The sequence below is a fragment of the Drosophila mauritiana genome, chromosome 3L, assembly GCF_004382145.1.
Source record: "Drosophila mauritiana strain mau12 chromosome 3L, ASM438214v1, whole genome shotgun sequence".
Lineage (NCBI taxonomy): Eukaryota > Metazoa > Arthropoda > Insecta > Diptera > Drosophilidae > Drosophila > Drosophila mauritiana.
In genome coordinates this window covers 3,917,832-3,936,936 of record NC_046669.1, presented here as the reverse complement: position 1 = coordinate 3,936,936, position 19,105 = coordinate 3,917,832, and the positions used below count along the sequence as shown (strand labels likewise).

Below are 19,105 nucleotides of genomic sequence, written 5' to 3'. Positions count from 1 at the left end.
CCTTGTGAAAAACATCCTCCTATGAGTAATAGCTCTGATCGCAGTCCCACAGGTCGTTGTCCTCGTGAAATTGGATGAGAACGAGTTCGTACGTGACGATGGTTCCAGCCACCTAAGTAAGTTGATATATTATTAAACTATATGATTAAATTCATAATTGTCTAGTCTTACACTCAGCACCAGCTTCCTTGTGAGGTGGAAAAACTTCATGCCACTGAGGGCCACCTCATCGCTGATCACCTCCTCCGTAAATCGTTTCACCTCCGGACACCAGGACTCCTTGGGTACACAGCGCAGGTATCTCAAAGTCAACCTGGATTCGTCATGAACACTCGAGGAGTACAGTGAAACCGCCAGAGTGCGACCAATTAGGAAGATGAGCGAGAAGTAGAAGTACACAGCATGGGCCACCGAAGGCATGGTGCTAGAAGGGATTATATTGAATGAATATCTGGAAGTTAAGTGCAAGAACTCACTTCAAGCTTCTCAGCAACTGGACGCAAATGAAATACAAGTTGTTGGAGAAGGACACCATTGTAATGAGTGATATGGCATCATCCATTTTGTCGCACAGTATGCATATATTTCTGTACTGAATACGTCGCTCTGACCAGTAAGTTGGAGCCATGTTCTGCAAGTGGTTATTGGTTTTCATAAGGGATTTAGCTTGCATTGCCTTACCATTCCTTTAAAGTTTCGCAAATCATCGTTGAGCTGGCGAAACTTCGAAGCGAGTCCAATGCTCACAATCATCACGAACATGTCCATGTAGTTCCATATGAATGTCGAGTACACGTTCTGGAATTTGCCCCACAAGGCCAGAGTTATGGAGTAGTTGGTCACGAAGAAGATCTCGTCGTTGGTGCGCAGAAAGTAGTTCTGGATGGGATCGGCGGTGCGGTTGCAGAAAGAAGCGTAGTTTATAGCCGATACCATGCTCAGGATATGCTCCGCTGTGGTGACATTGTGGGTTGGAGTTTGGAGTATATTTTGTATGGTATATAATAATATTTACCAAAGGACAGCATCATGCCCAGCAGCATGACCATGGATATGGTATGACCCATCTTCCACTTGCTCAACTGCGTCTTGTACTGCGGCAGATCCTTCTCCACAGTGTGCCAGTACATCATCAACTGGGGCCACTGCCTAGCCAGATTTAGAGCCACTATCAAGACCAGCAGGACAGATCCCCGGAATATAATGGGCTTAATACTGTTGAAGCTGATCGGATTGTTTAACACCTTAAACAACGACAGTCCAAAGTTGGCTAAGCTCGAGGCGATGAAAAGCAGACTGAAACAGGTGCGTATGTTGCGCCAGGAGAAGCTCAGATCCGAAGGATGTTTGCCCGTCACACCCTTGACCGGCATCATGGCGAAGAACTCCGCCACTAGGAGCACTCTGCCCACCGCCTGGTGGAAGCTACCATCGCTGAGGAATGCCTCCTTATCGCTACGGGACAGCTCTGCTTGAACCAGGACTATTATCCTTTATGTATAATAATAGTTGATACATTACTTACTGGGCAAACTATTCCTGATCTCGTACTCATTCTCAATCTGATTTCTGTAGGTCTCACAACTCTCCTGAAATGCCTTCTTTCGGGCACTAAAATAAGGTTATATAACCAAATTTTAGATAATGAAATACCCATATCCCACCTCTCGTGAACCAAATCCAATTTTCTGACCAGTGATGTCCGGGTTACCCTTTTCTTCAGCCGGCGCAACTTGCGCTCCAGCTTGGGAAGGATCTTCATCCTTGGACCTGCTGATTCCACCCGCAGCGGTAAACTGCTTTAAAGGATTGGCCCAGCCAACTGAATTGTCACACTGTGAGTGCCCAATGACTATTAGAAACACCTGTTGTTTTGCACTTATCTATAATTAAGGACCAGCAACAACAAAGTATATATTTTGCGGACTTAACCACCTGCCACTCCCACAAAACTCAGTTTTCGAAACAGCCGGGCACCTTTTCCTCGCCATTGAACTGCAGCAGAATGAGTTCATAGGTCACAATTGTGCCGGCCACCTAGGGATATAGTATAGTGCTATAATTGGATATTTTGCAAGCATTTTTGGGTAAACACACCGAAATGACAACGCCGCGTGTCAGCCGAAAGAAATTCATGCCAGTCAGAGCCACATTGTCCATTTGGACCTCCTCCGAAAAGCGTTTTAGCTGCAAATTTATGAGGGATTATACAAGTATCTGGTATTAGGATATACATCGTCCTACCTCATCGCACCAATATTCCCGGGGAACCAATCGAAAGATTACCAGCGGTCGCTTGGACTCATCATTTATACTGGAGCTGTACAGGGACAGGATGAGGGTGCGACCAAGTAGGTAGACCAGCGAGAACCAGAAGTACAGGGCATGCCATATAGACGGCTTGGCCCTAGAAAAATATAGATACAAATTCATTAACCCAGATGTAGATATAGATATAACCTACTGCATGCTCTTGAGGATCTTCCCACATATGAAGTACAGATTGTTGCTGAAGCAGAGCAATGTAATGATGGATATGGCATCGTCCACCTCCTCGCACAGCTTGCAAAGGTTGCGGAAGTTAATCCTGCACTGCATCCAATAGTCCACAGTGGTGGGCTAAGCACGGGATAACTCAGATTCATTATGATGCTATTGATCTGATGCAAGTTCTTACCAATCTAGCCTCCTTCATCATGTAGTCATTGAGCTGACGAAAGCGAGCAGCCAAAGCCACGCTAACAGCCATCACAAAGATGTCGTTGAAGTTCCAGGCGAAGGTGCTCAGTACATTGACCACCTTGCCCACGATGCCCAGGAAGCGGGTGTAGTCCACGAAGTAGAACACCGAGGATAAGTTCAAGTACAGGAAACTGTCTACGGGACGATCTGGCCATCGGGGACAGGAGTTGACATAGTAGCCCATGGACAACATGCTCATAATGTGCTCCACTTAAAGAGTAACAAGTAAGGTAAGTAATAAAGTGTATAGTAAAACAAAATCCCTTATACCCAGCGAGCAAGTGGTGGCCACGATGGTGATCATGTTGATGTGCTGCGCCAGGGATCTGCGCTCTTTGGGCAACTTCAGAGGTGGCAACTTGGCCTCCACCAACTGCCATGACTGAGCAATTTCTGGCCACTTTCTGGCCAGTTGGAAAAAGGACAATGAAATGAGGAATATGGACAAGTAGAAGACCAGGGTCTCCACCGAATCAAAATTAAAGGACACACTCGTCACAAAGGCCACCATATAACCAGAGCTAACACCAAAACACAGGATGGTCACCAGGGCGTAATAGGATCGAACGCTGAACCAGGTGAAGGTCAGGTCTTCTGCGAACTTGGAGCTCACTTTTCGAACTGGCATCAAAGCAAAGATCTGTGCGATTATGAGGACTGAAAGAAACTTGTTGAAGATGTTATAGGAATTCTATTAGCCTTAAAAACATTACCAGGCTTGATGGCTTCTTGAAAAGATCCACTGTACTTATAATCCTCCTGTCTGATGCGAAGAAGCCAAGCTTTTACTTTAATATAAATAAATAATAAATATTTTAAATACCATGCAAGTTAACTTACTCAAGGAAAGCTTAAGACGCTTTGTATCTTTTTCGTCGACTCTGTATTTAATGATTCCCCAGGTGGCACTGGTAATTATAAGCAATCCGATTACAATTAAAACAATCTCAACAGGATCCACCTACTCGCTGTCCACGCGCGATCTTCGCCAGAACTTGATGCGTGCCATGCACCTGCAGCGCTTGGCAGGATCCCCAGTGGTCCTGGCCATGTTCCGTGCTCGACTGACAACTAATCCTCCGCAGGCATGTGGCAAGCCCTCAAATTTCCACTGGTCACCGCTAATTGTTGGCTCCCATGCCAATTGTGTGCTTATCTGTGCATAATCTTGTGCAAATACGAAGTAGAAGGACTTATGGCGTATATATAAATGAAAATGAAGTGCTAAGAGGGGCTAAGAGAAAAAAATGCTCATGGAGGAACCGGGTCCGCGGCTGCAGATACTTTTCTGCACCATGGCACCTTGCATTTGCCGGAACAGCACCAGTTCGTAGCCCATTAAGGCACCAGCCATCTGAGGGGAAAAGGTTCTTAAAGATATTTACCTTCTGTTCTGGTACTCACTGCAAAGATGAGCCTTCGGGTTACGAAAAAGTATCCCATTCCGCTGAGTGCAAACGTTTCATTGCGAAGCATTTCGCTTAGACGACCCAGATCATCGCACCATGGACTCGAACGGACCTCGTAGAGGGTATTCGATATATTCTTGATCTCCTGGGGAATCGAAGAAGCGGCCAGCATCATGTTCATCAAGCGGCTGATCACATAAAGCAAACAGAACCAGAAGTACAGCTCATCCATAAAAGCTCCTTTGACCCTATATATTGATAGGGAAAACTTTAAATATGGGGTATATATAATAGCAGTTGGGAACTCACTGAAAACTGTGGTAGACTTGGACACAAATGAAGTACATGTTGTGGGCGCAGCAGACCAGAATCAATCCAGACAGCTCCTTGTCGTAGAGCTTCAGCAGGCTGTCCAGATCCAAGAAGTCCGAACGTATTTCCTGCCAGAACTCCTTGGCCATGGGCTTTCCTAGATTCTGGCGAATACGCCAGTGCAGCTGCTGAAAACGAATCTTCAAGCCTCGACACATGAGAAACAGGAATATATCGCCAAAGTTCCAGACAAAAGTCATAGCCATGGTGTTCCATTCGATAAGGAACACCATCCAGGCGCGGTATTCAAAAACCGAGAATAACTCCTGGCGCTCGCGGAGGAAGTAGTTCTCCACAAATCCCACCTTCAGATTGCAATCCCGAATCTGAACATAGTTACTCCAAGCCGCACTGCCCACATAGGTCAGGTGTTCACATAGAGCGGCCACCAGAAGGATCAATGCCCATCGCCTAAGAAATCGGCTAAAATTGAGTCCTTCTTGGTTCGCATAGCAGGGCTTCAGAAAGATCCGCTCACACAGCGTTGTTTCCCGGATGATATGGGGCCATCGACGGGCCAGTTTTAAAAAGGATCCGAAACAAAATATGCAAATCACACTAAAACTCAATGAGCCTGGGAAAAATAAATAGTGGGAAAGTCACTAATACTATCATCATATCTTCTACAATATCTTACCCATGGTATACAGCTGAAAGCCATCGTTATGAACAATCTTAGTTGAGAGCATGAAGTCAGCGATTACAAATGTGAATGCCACGACGAAAAACAGAATGTACGGGGAAAACCAGCGGAAGCGAACATTTTCCGGCTTGCCATTAGGATTTATCCCGGCCACGGGTAGTACGCCAAAAATCCGGGCTATGATCAGAACTGGAAGGGCAAGCTGAAAGATCTGATCAACTGGGAACCGAACTCACCATGCCCAATGGCATAATGCAGGGTATTCTCCTGCACTGACCGCTCCATTTGAAGTCCATGGACAGACAAATGGCTCCTCAGCATGGACGTGATAATTGAGACACTTGCGACCAAACGTTTCAGACACGCATTGTATTCATAGATATCATCTGACAGGTGATTGATTAGGTGCGATTAAAAAGTACAGAAGGTGCGACACAATGCAAATTTCAAACTAGAACTAGGAGAATATGCTCTTGGAGGAGCCAACGCCGCCCTCGCAGAAGCTCTTCTGCACCTCAGATCCAGCCATTTGGTTGATGAGCACCAGTTCGTAGACCATCAAAGTGGCAGCCATCTGATCAGATATATGTTCATATATCCAGAAAGTATATTCATTTTCAACTTACTGCAAATATTAAACGCCTGGTCAGCAGAAAGTATCCTTTGCCACTCAGAGCAAAGTGGTCGGATAGAAAGATCTCATTCAGGCGCCTGAGCTCCACGCACCAAAACTCAGTGGGAATTTCGTATAGGGTGTAAGAAATCTCCTTAGCCTCTTGGGGAATCGAGGATGCAGCGAACATCATGTTTAGTACGCGTATGATGACATAAGACAAGCAAAACCAGAAATATAACTCATCCGCATAGTTGCCCTTGGATCTGAAAAAAAAACCATAGATATAGTAATATAGCTTAGTTTAATCCAATCAACTCACTGAAAGCTATGATAGATCTGCACACAAACAAAGTACATGTTGTGGGCACAGGATAGCACTAACAAGCCGGATAACTCCTTGTCGTAGATGCCCAGAAGATCACTGAGGTCCAGAAGATCACAGCGAATCCTCTGCCAGAATTCATTCGGCATTTGCTGCCTCACATGCTGCCTGATGCGCCAGTGCATCTGCTGGAACCGCATCTGCATTCCGCGGCAGATGAGTATCAGAAAGATATCCACGAAGTTCCACACGAAGGTCATCGACAGCGTGGTCCACTCGATGAAGGGTATCCACCAGGCGGTGAAGTGCATGATCAGGAAGAGCTGCTGGCGCTCCCGCTGAAAATAGTTCTGCCAAAAGTTCGCATCCAGCTTGCACTCCACGATGGCCAGGTGATTGTTGTACAGCGCGCTGCCCACATAGGTGGAGTGCTCGCAGAGAGCGGCCACCAGCATGCAGACTCCCCAGAGGCGAAGGCGACTGGAGTAGCCGCGTCCATAGCTGCAATCGTACTCTGGTTCCAGAAAGGTCTGCTCGCACTCCGCTGTTCGACGGATGATGTATGGCCAGCGGCGGGAAAGCAGCAGGAAGACCCCAAAACAGAAGATGCAAATCACGCTGAAGCTAAGAGATCCTGGAACGGAAAGGATTGTTGGTCCATATGCTTTACAACATATTTCGATCTCACCTATGGTATAGATTTTCAGTCCATGATCGAACACCACTTTCGAGGATAGCGCACAGTCCACGATGGAGAAGACAAACAAGATCAGAGCAGCCAGCAGGGACAAGGATATCCAGCGAAAGCGCACCCTCTCCGGACGACAGCTCGGCCAGACCCCCGCAACAGGCAGGACTCCAAAGAACTGGGCAATAACCAGAACTGAACAATACCCGAATTATCATTTTACATACATGAATACCCAATCCTTGACTCTCTCACCTGGGCCGATGGCGTGCTGAAGCGTGTTTCTGGTGCCTTTTTGACCCGACTGCTGCATGGCTTGACTGTTGGGTAGCAAATGGAAAGAGGTCCTTCAGGTGCTAAGGACACGCCGTAAACATGGGGCGTATGCCGAACTATTTGCAGATTAGGATCTCGCGAATGTGGATTCGGTGCGGGTGCATGGGCGTGACACTTATGACTAAATGCGTTCTTGAATTGGAGATTCGAGTAGTAAATTCTAGGATCTAATATTCCCTGCAGTACTGAGTCTTTTGCCTGATGGAACCTTGGTTAATAACATCCGATATCATGAGCTCATAGGTGATTATGGTGGTGCCCATCTAGATTGGGATATATGTATATGGTTATAAACAGACGTTGTAATGTTTTATTGGCCAATCTTACAGCCAGGACAAGTGAGCGGGTGAGGTAGAAGAATCCGCTGCCGGAGAGAGCTGTCGTATCGTTTCCCAACTGCTCACTGAAGCGCTGAACCTGTGGATACACATATTCTCTTGAGGTATTCAATCTAAAGATACTTCTACCTCTATGGACCAAGCTTTGGAGGGCACATCCCGCAGTGCTGTGACAATCTTTCGTTCGTAATCGTTTATGGAAGAGGCCACGAAAATAGTAAGTAAAGTGCGAACTACGGCGAATCCTAAGGAGTACCAAAAAGCCAACATCACCAGGAAGTCCACACCTATATTTCTGAAAATATATACATAATATATCTAAGCTGTGTAAAGTCATTTTTCAACTCACTTGAAGCTGTTGAACAATTGAAAGCAAATGAAGGACATGTTATTGCCAAAGGCCAGGAGCACCAGTGGAGCTATTGCCGCATCCAGCAGATGCACCAGACGCTTCAATGCCAGATAGTGCTCCCGAACCTCTGTCCAAAAGACCGCGGGCATAACCTTCCTATGAACAGCAGCGATTCTTCTATAGAGCTGGTGAAATCTGGCAGCCAAGCCAATGCCAATGCACATGATGAAGCAGTCGGTGAATGAGCGCGGATAGGCAATGGTCTGGTTAACCCACTGGCAAATGTTTAAATGAAAGTTAAGCATTGCAAGATGAGGTATCCTTCAAGGTAAACTACCTCTAAGATGGGTAGCATCCAAAAGTGGTAGGGCAGGATCATGTAGAGATGCGGACGCTCCCACTTGTAAATGCTCTCGAAGTAGGTAACGTTGATCTTGCATTGGGTGCGCTCCATATTGCTCAGATGAAATGAGTTGCCCAGCAGGAGACAGTGTTCCACTGAAAATGATACTTAGAAATGGGACTCGATTTATTAATTTAAGCCAGAACTCACCCAAAGCCGATGACATGACAATTGTAAACACGATGTAGATGCGCTTCTTTATCCTGTACTCGCCGTAGAATCGATAGGGAACACGCAGGAAGAGCTGCTCCACTCCATGCCAGGTGCGCATAATCCTGGGCCATTGGATGGCCAGTCTCCAGAAGAAGAGGTGCTCCAGAAGGCAGACAATGTACAGCGAAAGAGTGCTGGAGGTGTGAAAGTTGATGGTCACCTTGATGACATAGTTGATAACCGCCCCGAATTCGCTAAGGTTTAGGATCCCGATGAGTAGGGAGTACAAAATGCGGGGGGAGCACCAGCGAAACCGGATATCCGCCACGTCCAGAGCACGGACATTGCTAACCGGAAGCAGGCCGTAGATTTGTGAAATAAAAAGCACTGCGAAAATATTTTATTCAATGTTTAATAATGAAGTGAGCCAAGTAGAGATAGGCACACCTTTCGAGACCGCCCGATGGAATGTCTCGCCCTGCGGCATGGCCAAACTAGCACTAACCAACCGACTTGCCAATCTGGCGTGCCAAGTGGCCCCCGATACTTCCGAGGGGGCGTGGCCGCTTTAAACGATTTACCAACTAAGTATTTACAACTAATAGTGGCGCCTGTCACATTCAGCTGACATGACAAATGGTCGGGGAGTGGGAGGATGACGATTGCTGGCTATTGTTGTCCATCAGGCGCACAGCGGCTGCAGTCCTTTGCGTCGATTGGGTTCATCGAATTGCAAAAGGACCAGTTCGTAGGTGACAATGGTTCCCGCCATCTGAAGGGTTGGAGGAAACATGGAGGTGTGAGCATTAACTGGCATTTCACCTGCATTTGGGGTTACTCACTCCAAAGAGCAGTCGTCGGGTGAGGAAGTAGAATTTCTTGCCGGAAAGAGCCACTGTCTGGGTGGTCATCTGGAATATCAGGCGCTCCACCTCCACGCACCAGCTACGACTGGAAACCCGTCTGAGGACGCCCAGACCTCGCTTGGACTCCTCATTGATGTCCGCCGCCGTGAGGAACACAAAGGCCGTTCGTCCAATGAGGTAGAGGAGGGAGTACCAGAAGTATATGTAGTTGATGGGCCAACGTAGTTTGCTAAGGAGTACAGATGTACTCGAAATATTAATTGAATATTTATTGACTACTCACTTGAAGACATTTAGGAGTTGGTAGCACACAAAGTACAGGTTGTTAACACACGAAAGTAGAATGAGACTGGACATGGCGCTATCCACGAACTCCAGTAGCTCGCACATCTTGACGTAGTGCTCCCTGATCTGGATGAACACCGATTCGCAGACCTCCTCGTGTTCCAATTTGCGAATCCGAGCAGTTATTTGCTCGAATCGGTAGGACAAGCCCTTGCTAATCATCATGATGAACAGGTCCATGTAGTTCCACACAAAAGTGCACGCTCCGTTGATTAACTAAGATGTAGATTCTTAAGAATATCTTAAGTACTTTTGGGTAATAGGTACTTGCCTGTATTAAAACAGCGATGATGGGACTGTAAGGCAGCAGTTGGAAAACGTAGTCATAGTTCGTCTGCATGTAGTTGTCAAAACTGGGCACAGTGGTTATATTGGCGCACATCTGAATGCGACGTGTATAGCTTAGAATAGCAGATACCTGGTACAGAGCATGTTCACCTATCAAGAAGTAGATAGAAGTATATCCTCAAGATATAACAAGAAACTCACCTAAGGACAAGCCAATGATGGCCAAGGCAGCCAATTGCACGCGGCGCGAAAGATTCCTTTTGGGTATTTCATATGGTGGCTTGGTAAAAGGGATTTCCGTTCTGGTCCAGATTCGAACAACTGCTGGCCATTTTTTGGCCAGGCGAATGAAGACCACATAGGCCGACAAAACACAACCGAAGAACACCAATCCCACTGGGGATACCCATGTTAACTTTCAGCTAAAAAAGGACATCAAACTGTTCTTACCAAAATTCTTGGCTGTAATGCCAATTTTCAGCAGGTGGGTGAACATGCTCAAAAACAATATCGATGTGGCTATCATAAAGATCAGGGTAACGAACATGGGAATTGATTTGTAGGCAAATCGCACCCGGCGAGGATTAGATTCCCGGATGCCCACCAGCGGCATTATGGCGACGCATTGGGCCAAAAACATTACTAAATCGGAAAATAATTAATAAATATTCGTTAGTAATATCTGTTTAATCTTACATGGAAACACAGCCCTATGGAATAGATCCAAATTGGCGTAGTTAGGCAACTTTTCGCTGGCCAAGACATTGAATGCCAGGTTGGAGTCCTCAACAAACTTCGGTGGAGGCGTTTCCGGTCTGGCCAAGCTCTCCACCTGCTTGACGCCATTATCCTTGCTGGGAGTTTTTCGAAAATTCAGAGTGGGTCCTTTCATGACGCTGGTCTCTTTTGCACTGACACGAAATGCGAAATTCCAACATGTCCAAGGCTTGTCATGGGTGGAGTTGAGTCCTCCACAATGGTGTCCGTCCGAAGTGCCACTAATTAGGGGCTTTGGACTGAGCTAGTCCCAGGAGGTAAACAACAATTATGAGACACTTCTGTGGGAATTGGAAAAAGTGAGTTCACTCTGCAGCAGCAGACCAAAGGATTCGGATGCATCCGTCAGATTGCAGTTCGATTAGCTGCTGAGATACATGCGAGCAAGAATTTTCCAAATAAGCACAGATTTGGTCAAAACGTTGTGTTTCTATTTAAGTTTTAGTTGGTCCACTTTTAGGCTGAATAATATATTTATACGTACGTATTTATATGAACGTATGGCAGTAAAATAGCTACTTATCTGCGATGTTAATCGAGTATTGATTGATATGGCGAGCGAAGTACCCAGTTTAGATAATACGTTGGCTATTTACAAATCTTTCTTATCAATGTATTGTTAAAATGTTACACTTCCGAATAGCCTTAGACCCTTTTGTAAGACAACCTTGACATATATTTTTAATGTGATATCTGAATACACTTTAATTAGCAATTAAGTTGAAGAATAAGAAGCATTTCTGTTATCAGGAAGTTGTTTAGGTCACTCAGTTGTATTTCTAACAGCTAAGAGAAAATCGCTGTTGGGTTTGAATACACCTGTGATCATATGGAAATAGATGGGATGGATTGGATCCACTCTGAGGGCTTTGGAGCAGTGGCTGAGAGCAGCTCGTTGCGACTGGTTCTGCGACAGGTGTCGGAATAAATAAAAGCAAAAACATTCGACTGCTTTTGTTTGCGCTGATAAACAACCTGCGCATTTGTACAAGCAAAACAAAATACTGCTCAAATAATTGTTGGTTCAAAACAATCAGGTGTGCCTTTTATAATAATAAAAGTGTCTAATTTCTACTTAAAAATTTTGGTATTCAAAAATAAGTTGTTTTAAAATTAAATGCTCTTCAGCTTTATAAGATGCAGCAGAACTATTGTGCTAAAGAAAATAAACAAGCAAAAATCACAAATTATGGTAAATGCAAAATTATAAACAAAAACGTGCGTGAAAGATACAGGGTTACTGAGATCGTGGGTTAAATAAAATCAAAAGATACAAAGCCTTAGCGATACAATACAGATCCAGATACATGTGGGTCTGTGGAGCTTGAAAAACCAAAAATTAAAACACAATTAATATAAAAGAAATGCTTATCAACATTTAATTTGTGTATTGCCTCTCACAACCTTATCAACTATTAAGAATATAAATATCTCACTTCTTCTGTGGCGAATTAAGATACTTCATAAATGTAGCTCGTTCATAAGTAATCAAATGAGATCTTTAGAAACCGGTACTTGGGTTAATTTACACGGTTTCTGGGTCTCTCGGCGCTCGCATATCAGCTTGCTTATCAGTTCGCGTCCGACGCTCGACGACTTCGCTTCGCTTTTGGTCTGGGATTGGGTTTGGGTTTTCGCATCGAGCCAATAACATTTATTTGACCGCCAAGGTGATTAGAGGCGTCTGTGACGGAGGCGGCGACTTGGAAATGTCATCCGGACCGTTTTTTGTGGGCGTGGACGTGGGCACGGGCAGTGCGAGGGCGGCGCTGGTCGCCTCCGATGGGCGTGTCCTGGAGCAGGCGGTGCAGACGATCCAAACGTGGAACCCCGAGCCGGGCTACTACAACCAGTCATCCGATAATATATGGCAGTCCATCTGTCAGGTGGTGAAGGTAGGTCTTCAGCGTACGGGAGCAAAGTATAGATCCTAACCTGGTTGTTCATATATAGTAACAAATACTATCTTTAATTATATTCATATTTCGAAATGCATTGAAATATTTGATGACTTTTAAAGTAATAATTTAACGACTTTAATTTGGGTCTATAAACCCAGTAATGATCTTCCATTTGCTCTGTGCGATAACCTCTGTCGTTCGGCGACGTTTCTCGCGAAGATTAGATTAACCCAGTGCCGATTTTACAGAAAGTCATTGGCGGCGTCGATAAGTCAAAAGTCAAGGGCATTGGCTTCGATGCCACCTGCTCCTTGGTGGTTCTGGGCCCCCAGGGATCGCCGCTGACGGTGAGCAAGTCCGGTGAGGCGGAGCAGAACATAATCCTCTGGATGGACCATCGTGCCGAGCAGGAAACCCAAGAGATCAATGCCTTCAAGCACTCGCTGCTGAAATATGTGGGTGGTCAGGTATCGCTGGAAATGGAGGTTCCCAAATTGCTGTGGCTGAAGAGGAATCTGGCAAAGACCTTTGGAAATATATGGAGGGTCTTTGACCTGCCCGACTTTCTGACCTGGCGAGCCACTGGAGTGGATACCCGATCACTATGCTCGGTTGTGTGCAAGTGGAACTACGATGCAGCGAATGGCAGTTGGAACAAGGAGTTCCTGAAGCAGGCGGACTTGGAGGAGTTGACTCAGGATAACTTCGAGAAATTGGGCAGTGATGTCCAGCCGCCTGGCCGAACGGTGGGCAAAGGACTCACTGCCAAGGCTGCCGGGGAATTGGGCTTATCCGTCGGCACTGTGGTGAGCACCTCCCTAATCGATGCCCACGCTGGCGCCTTGGGAATGTTTGGATGCCGCTCGAAGGAGTCCAAGGGTGCCGACGATGTCCAGGGTAAAATGGCGCTGATTGCCGGTACATCCACCTGCCACATGAGCATCACCCGGAAGTCATGCTTCGCACAAGGTGTTTGGGGTCCCTATCAGGATGCCATTATTCCGGGCTACTTCCTAAACGAGGGTGGACAGAGCATCGCAGGACATCTACTGGATCACGTCCTCAAGTCGCATGAATCCTACGCCGTACTGAAAGCCCAATTGGGAGAGGATAAGTTTATCTACCAGCATCTTAATAAGTTGCTGCCAGAACTGGCAGCTGCTCGAGGATTAAGCCAGGTGGGTTGTCTCACCCAGGATGTGCATGTCTGGCCGGACTTGCATGGCAATCGGTCGCCCATCGCAGATCCCACGTTGCGAGGAGTGGTAAGTACTACATTTATATAGATCTTTTTATTATTGAAATGGAAAACTATTGCTTTCAGATCACTGGACTGGACATGACGCGAGGAACTGAATCTCTGGCCATCAAATACTTGGCGTTCGTCCAAGCTCTTGCTGTAAGTGGTATCCTTATAATTTATTTAGAAACTTGATATTTATTCGTTATTATTTCAGTACGGCACTCGTCACATTATCGAAAATCTTTACCAGTACGGTAGAGCTCCCATTCAAACGCTACTTTTCTGCGGGGGATTGGCCAAGAATCCTCTGTACGTACAATGCCATGCGGACATTTGCAATCTGCCCGCACTGATTCCGGATGAACAGGAAATGGTTCTGGTGGGCGCTGCTGCCTTGGGAGCCGCTGCCTCCGGCCACTTCGACAGCTTGGAGGTGAGCTTAAGAATATCTAATATCTAACTGGTTTATAAACTAATCTTTGTGCTCTTAGAGCGCCTCGAAAGCCATGGGTGGCACTGGCCAGCTGGTGAAGCCGAACACGGAAACGCTTGAGTTCCACAATCGCAAGTACAAGGTGTTCCTGCAGCTGCTGGAGAACCAGCGCCAGTACAGGCGCATTATGCAGGGAGACACTAAGTGATTTCTTTCATTCCGATGTCAAGACTTTCAATAATTTCAAATAAATGCCGTACATGAGCATTGTAACAAATAAAAAGTTTGGTGCACACAGGTACAAGGTGATCTTGTTGGCATTTCGTTGGTTCCTAGGCGATGAAGGCGGCTGCCTTGGAGGCGATGCTACCACGACACACGGGACAGGTGACGGAGATTTTCTGGGCGCAGTCCTCGCAGAGGCACACATGACCACACGGCAGAAGGATAATCTAGAGGAAAAAAAAAGGATAGCATTATGTAAATTCGCAATAAGTATGTAAGGGTTCTATTCACCTCCTTGGGATTCGTGGAGCACACCACGCAGAGTTGATCCTGGGACAGAGTGTGAGGACGACTCCTCGCCCTCCGCTCCCGGCGCTCCGTCTCCAGACGGTCGCGGATTTTGGCCTCCTCCCGCTCCTGTTTCCGTTTTCGGTAGATTTTCTTAGCAATGAAGGCTACCAGGATGACAGAGATGGTGCTGCACACAACCAGCTTGAGTCTAGAAGGGATTAAGTAGAAAGTGTTAAGAGTATACACACTGAGGAAGCACTACCCACATTGTCGTTGCCTTGGCATCTTCGAACCGCTTAATGAGCGTGGACTTGGTGGCAGTGGTCAAGAAGAGCGGTCCCTTAGTGGAGGGCTGCATGCGCAGTGTATTGCCATCCAACTCCAGTTCACCAATAGCGGTCAGGAAGCTGCCTTCTCTGAGTACCTCCTCCGTTGTTTGCAATCCCCTCTGACGGACGCCAGAGAAGAAACCAAACACATGGTCGAAGAGGGACAGATTGGAGGGCTCGTAGTTGTCGTAGACCACGTCCACGTCCAAGACGGCGGCACTCAAGGCGTCCACAATCTCCACACCATGGCTCTGGTTACGCAACTCGAAGGGCATCTCGTTGGCGGACTCGTGCAGCAACTTGTGGTGCTCCGTCCAGAAGCCGGCGAATCCACGCGTTACCCTGTGCTCGTGCAGCTTCACAATCTGCAGCACTCCACTCACACTGGGCACCAGGGAGCTCCTCAGTGGCACGCCGATGGGCGTCACTGTGCCCCGGATTACCGCATATGGTATCTTCTTGTCGCGCTGCCGCTCCACCAGCGATTTCAGATCGCCATCGATGTTGTATTGCGGTGCCGCCTGAAAAGCAGCAGTTCACTGAGTAAAAGCCACCCATTACGTGCATCACGTATACGCACCTTCAGCACCTTGGCAGTTCGCTTGTAGTGCACGTACTCGCGCGCACACAGGCCCAGTATTAGCAGATCCACGCCCAGTGCAATGGACTCGTGTAAAAATTCCATTTTGTGTTATGCTATTTTATTTATTTTGCGCTACAAAAACATATGTTTACTCAGTGTTGCTGTGTTTCCCGCTTCTCGTAACGGTTAAAAATACTAAATATTTGCCCTGTTGATTGGAACTAGTTCAACATAGTATATGCCATAGATTGGATTGGTCACTCTAAAATACTATTTTCATATTTGAAATTTACCACCAAAAAGAATTTTTTTTAATTCAATTCAATTCTGTATTTTAAAACTCCATCACTTTTATGTATTTTAAGCAAGAATATTTATCACTAAATTAAGATAATTAAGCCAAAGGATCCTAATTGCTTATGGCTTGCCAATGATATTGTCGATGGTAAAGAGCGTGGTCTTTGATCGGTTGCTGCTGGCCACTGGACTGCTATCAGGTGCATCCACCACATCCTTGAGTCCATGAAAAGCTTCACCAAGAATAGGCGCACCCGACGAGTTGGTTTCCCGGCGATTGAGAGGAGGAGTAAAGGCGCTCGGCGAATGTAGCTCCTCGTGCAGTTCCATGGGATTTTGCAGATTTGGCTGGATTTTGCTGGAACTGGAGGAGGTGTCCACATCGTCTGGGCATTCCCTGATCTCGGGCAGTGGTCGGATGCCGCGGGCATCGTTGTTGAAAAGACTGTTAAAGCCCAGGGACACGGACAAGTACTGCCTGTGCAGATCCGTAATCCTGTCGGAGTAATTGGGTCGCTCGTTGCAGAAGATATCGAAGTCACTCAGCGGTTCGCTGGGCGAGCGAATCTCTGCTGCGCCGCTGTTGGCATCGTTGGAATCCTGCAGAGAAATTCATTTATTTGATTTGTTCATAAGTTTTTGGATGTGTATTATACCTTTCCCGATTCCCTCTCGTAGCGATTTGGGTGGCCACAGTGCCTCTGCCGGCGCGTTCTCCTCCGGCGGTAGTTTCCTTGCTCGAACATGTCCGATGCCGAGGAGTCCAGCATCCAGTAGCTTCCCTTTCCAGCACTGTCGTTATCCTCGATTGTGTTCTTGTCACGCGGAATCTTCACGAAGCAGTCGTTCAGGGAGAGATTGTGGCGGATGGAGTTCTGCCAGCCCTGCTTGTTCTCCCTATAATATGGGAATCTAAAAAAAATAATTGGATAAATTATTAGGAGCTATATTTCCTTGAGATTCTTACAATTTTGAATGGGTAAACATATATTCAATAAATTTACAATGGAACAGATACTTTATGCTTCAACCGACGAGTCTGTAAATATAATTGTATAACTCGAATGTGTGTTTATCAAAACTATTTACTTCAGAATTTCACAGCTTTGAATTTCTGAATTTGTATATATAAAAATCATTTTACAATCCCAAAAACTTGATGTTGATACACATCTTATTAGCCCATATCTATATCCTCCGTTGGTTTGTTTAAATCAAGCGATTTGAAAAAGCAATAAAAATAATATTTGTTTATGTTGATAAAGAAATCGGAAATATTTAGTTTACAAACACATGAAGCCATTGTTCATTTTCCTGTTTTTCAAATTACTTGTGATCTATTTTATATATCTGACCGCCATTTTTTATGCATTCTGTTCATTCAGGAAAGGAAAAATTAAATGAGCGGTGTGCCGTATTGAAAATACGCAAATATATCTATATATTTTAATATTTGTTAAAGATGTGACTAATAAATTTAAGCCACGAAATGAAACCATTTCATATGGATAATTACCAAGCAATCTTCGTTGTATTTATATATTTTCACATTAAGAAATCGGATTTATGCTCCATATATCACCGACTTAATCCCAGTTGTGGCAAAAGTTTCGTCAACTGTTTTGAAATGAGTCTCGGGATAAAAACTTCTTCGCTTTATACAAATACTTGGAATGCGGCGGTTGTTTATTTTGGCATTTGATTTAGCCAAGAATGTCATCTAAATTTCACACGATTTTAGGCAAGGCAGAACATTTATTTTTGTAGAAATGAAAAAACAAGAGCTTCAGTAAAATATATATGTACAGAAAGTGGAAATTTTCTTTGGTGATTGTTTTTTACTAACTAAGTTTACTTAATGATCGATCAAAGGGTTACAGAGTTGGAAGATCTCGTATTCTGTTAACTTACTTATCCATGATAAACTTGTAGATTCCACTGAGGGTCAGTCGCTGGTTGGGAGCACTGCTGATGGCCATGGCGATGAGGGCAATGTAGGAGAAAGGAGGCTTTTCCGGTCGATGCGAGTTGTGCAGAAAGGATATGGGCAATCCCCAGATGTTGTTGTGCAGGGCCAGGAAGCTATCGATGCCCTGGTAGTAGAAGGCCGGTGCAAACGATCCGCACATCAGACCCTCCATGCCCGCACCTCCGACGGCACTGGGAGCCAGCGGATTGGGGGACACCTGGGTCCTGAGATAGTCCGGATTGGCGAGCAGGGAGTTGACCAGCTCCTCATTATCCGGCAGCATCGATCCATTGGCATAGCAAGATGGTAGCATTTTCAAGCGTTATCCCAAAAAACTTGCTGCAAAGTTCTTTTATACTATCCACTTTTTTGTATCTTTTGGAAACTTTGTTTCGAATATCACTTCACTTGAACTTGTTAGATATTTAGGATATTTATCCTGTTTCCGGTTAGCTGTTACTTCCGATCTTGTGGGCGATGCGAGCGCGACTGTGGACCGACCATGTGTTGCGTCAGCCAAGAAGTCCGATCGACTAATGAATGAACTCGGATACGCAGATCACTTGTAATGCCTCATCCCAATCTTATGGGTGTGTGTTTTTGGGGAGAGCAGCGCATTGGTCTATAAATATAGGGATATGCGAACACCCTCACCACAATATCTACACATGCTTATGTTCTCAGAGAGGCGAAAACAGTTTACTTGGAAAATTTAAATTTTATTAAAAAATAATTTTAATGAATTTGTTAAAAAATAGGAGTAATATGAATGAAATTATTATGTTATGATATAATATGATAATATTGTTAATACTGAAGTTATTAACTTTGTAGTATTCGATTTTTGTGCACCACCCTTTTTGATTATATCATTACTAATTAAATATCCTTGGATATACTATATCTTTTTCAGATATACCCGCTATATGGCGGATCTCTCTTTTGAGGGGGCGTTCCTACAAATATGTTCTCTACTCTTTCCATGTTTATTTATGTCCGTTCTCATTTGTCTGTATTTTCCACTATGGGCGGAGTCAAGATCTTTTCCGCATGTGTGTGAGTGAGTGTGCGGGAGTACCAATGTGTTTTGAATAATATGTAGATTTGATTTTTCAACAAATGAAAATCGAGCAAAGTTTACACTTGAATTACGTTCACTTGAAAGGGAATTTTTAGATCTTAGG

The 19,105-nt window shown here is 45.3% G+C and overlaps 9 protein-coding genes across 9 annotated transcripts; 1 reads left to right on the top strand and 8 right to left on the bottom strand.

Annotated features, from left to right (window-relative positions):
* Positions 1–10: 10 nt before the first annotated feature.
* Positions 11–1,762, bottom strand: LOC117140344 (gustatory receptor for sugar taste 64f). The gene is given in 7 exon segments (XM_033303192.1): positions 11–112; positions 172–424; positions 477–657; positions 660–953; positions 1,016–1,483; positions 1,526–1,611; positions 1,665–1,762. Coding segments are annotated over 7 exon segments (1,473 nt in total). The 3' UTR covers positions 11–19.
* A 67-nt stretch (positions 1,763–1,829) lies between these two features.
* On the bottom strand, positions 1,830–3,793 carry LOC117139167 (gustatory receptor for sugar taste 64e). Its single transcript, XM_033301327.1, has 9 exons — positions 3,708–3,793; positions 3,583–3,650; positions 3,456–3,530; positions 3,013–3,399; positions 2,678–2,952; positions 2,465–2,619; positions 2,245–2,407; positions 2,098–2,187; positions 1,830–2,037 (listed from the first exon to the last, which is right to left on the bottom strand). The coding sequence occupies exons 1-9, from the start codon at positions 3,791–3,793 to the stop codon at positions 1,954–1,956; spliced, it is 1,383 nt and encodes a 460-aa protein (XP_033157218.1). The 3' UTR covers positions 1,830–1,953.
* A 183-nt stretch (positions 3,794–3,976) lies between these two features.
* Positions 3,977–5,487, bottom strand: LOC117140933 (gustatory receptor for sugar taste 64d). Its single transcript, XM_033304129.1, has 5 exons — positions 5,403–5,487; positions 5,161–5,355; positions 4,461–5,097; positions 4,147–4,399; positions 3,977–4,096 (listed from the first exon to the last, which is right to left on the bottom strand). Exons 1-5 carry the CDS (start codon positions 5,485–5,487, stop codon positions 3,977–3,979), a joined length of 1,290 nt encoding a protein of 429 aa, XP_033160020.1.
* A 136-nt stretch (positions 5,488–5,623) lies between these two features.
* Positions 5,624–7,105, bottom strand: LOC117140853 (gustatory receptor for sugar taste 64c). The gene is made up of 5 exons (XM_033303980.1): positions 7,048–7,105; positions 6,793–6,987; positions 6,102–6,738; positions 5,793–6,045; positions 5,624–5,740 (listed from the first exon to the last, which is right to left on the bottom strand). The coding sequence occupies exons 1-5, from the start codon at positions 7,103–7,105 to the stop codon at positions 5,624–5,626; spliced, it is 1,260 nt and encodes a 419-aa protein (XP_033159871.1).
* Positions 7,106–7,133: 28 nt separating this feature from the next.
* On the bottom strand, positions 7,134–8,861 carry LOC117141227 (gustatory receptor for sugar taste 64b). The gene is made up of 7 exons (XM_033304585.1): positions 8,822–8,861; positions 8,372–8,761; positions 8,156–8,316; positions 7,816–8,093; positions 7,596–7,761; positions 7,456–7,545; positions 7,134–7,391 (listed from the first exon to the last, which is right to left on the bottom strand). The coding sequence occupies exons 1-7, from the start codon at positions 8,859–8,861 to the stop codon at positions 7,296–7,298; spliced, it is 1,221 nt and encodes a 406-aa protein (XP_033160476.1). The 3' UTR covers positions 7,134–7,295.
* Positions 8,862–9,056: 195 nt separating this feature from the next.
* On the bottom strand, positions 9,057–10,765 carry LOC117140768 (gustatory receptor for sugar taste 64a). The gene is made up of 7 exons (XM_033303850.1): positions 10,570–10,765; positions 10,324–10,515; positions 10,075–10,269; positions 9,857–10,023; positions 9,524–9,801; positions 9,217–9,469; positions 9,057–9,146 (listed from the first exon to the last, which is right to left on the bottom strand). The coding sequence occupies exons 1-7, from the start codon at positions 10,763–10,765 to the stop codon at positions 9,057–9,059; spliced, it is 1,371 nt and encodes a 456-aa protein (XP_033159741.1).
* Positions 10,766–12,205: 1,440 nt separating this feature from the next.
* LOC117140778 (FGGY carbohydrate kinase domain-containing protein) lies at positions 12,206–14,460 on the top strand. Its single transcript, XM_033303863.1, has 5 exons — positions 12,206–12,545; positions 12,800–13,816; positions 13,876–13,950; positions 14,009–14,227; positions 14,286–14,460. The coding sequence occupies exons 1-5, from the start codon at positions 12,360–12,362 to the stop codon at positions 14,433–14,435; spliced, it is 1,647 nt and encodes a 548-aa protein (XP_033159754.1). The 5' UTR covers positions 12,206–12,359; the 3' UTR covers positions 14,436–14,460.
* On the bottom strand, positions 13,970–15,820 carry LOC117140779 (mitochondrial E3 ubiquitin protein ligase 1). Its single transcript, XM_033303864.1, has 4 exons — positions 15,653–15,820; positions 15,010–15,593; positions 14,744–14,951; positions 13,970–14,679 (listed from the first exon to the last, which is right to left on the bottom strand). The coding sequence occupies exons 1-4, from the start codon at positions 15,755–15,757 to the stop codon at positions 14,560–14,562; spliced, it is 1,017 nt and encodes a 338-aa protein (XP_033159755.1). The 5' UTR covers positions 15,758–15,820; the 3' UTR covers positions 13,970–14,559.
* Positions 15,821–16,072: 252 nt separating this feature from the next.
* Positions 16,073–18,242, bottom strand: LOC117140640 (fork head domain-containing protein FD2). The gene is made up of 3 exons (XM_033303679.1): positions 17,864–18,242; positions 16,609–16,864; positions 16,073–16,552 (listed from the first exon to the last, which is right to left on the bottom strand). Exons 1-3 carry the CDS (start codon positions 18,232–18,234, stop codon positions 16,073–16,075), a joined length of 1,107 nt encoding a protein of 368 aa, XP_033159570.1. The 5' UTR covers positions 18,235–18,242.
* Positions 18,243–19,105: the final 863 nt, after the last annotated feature.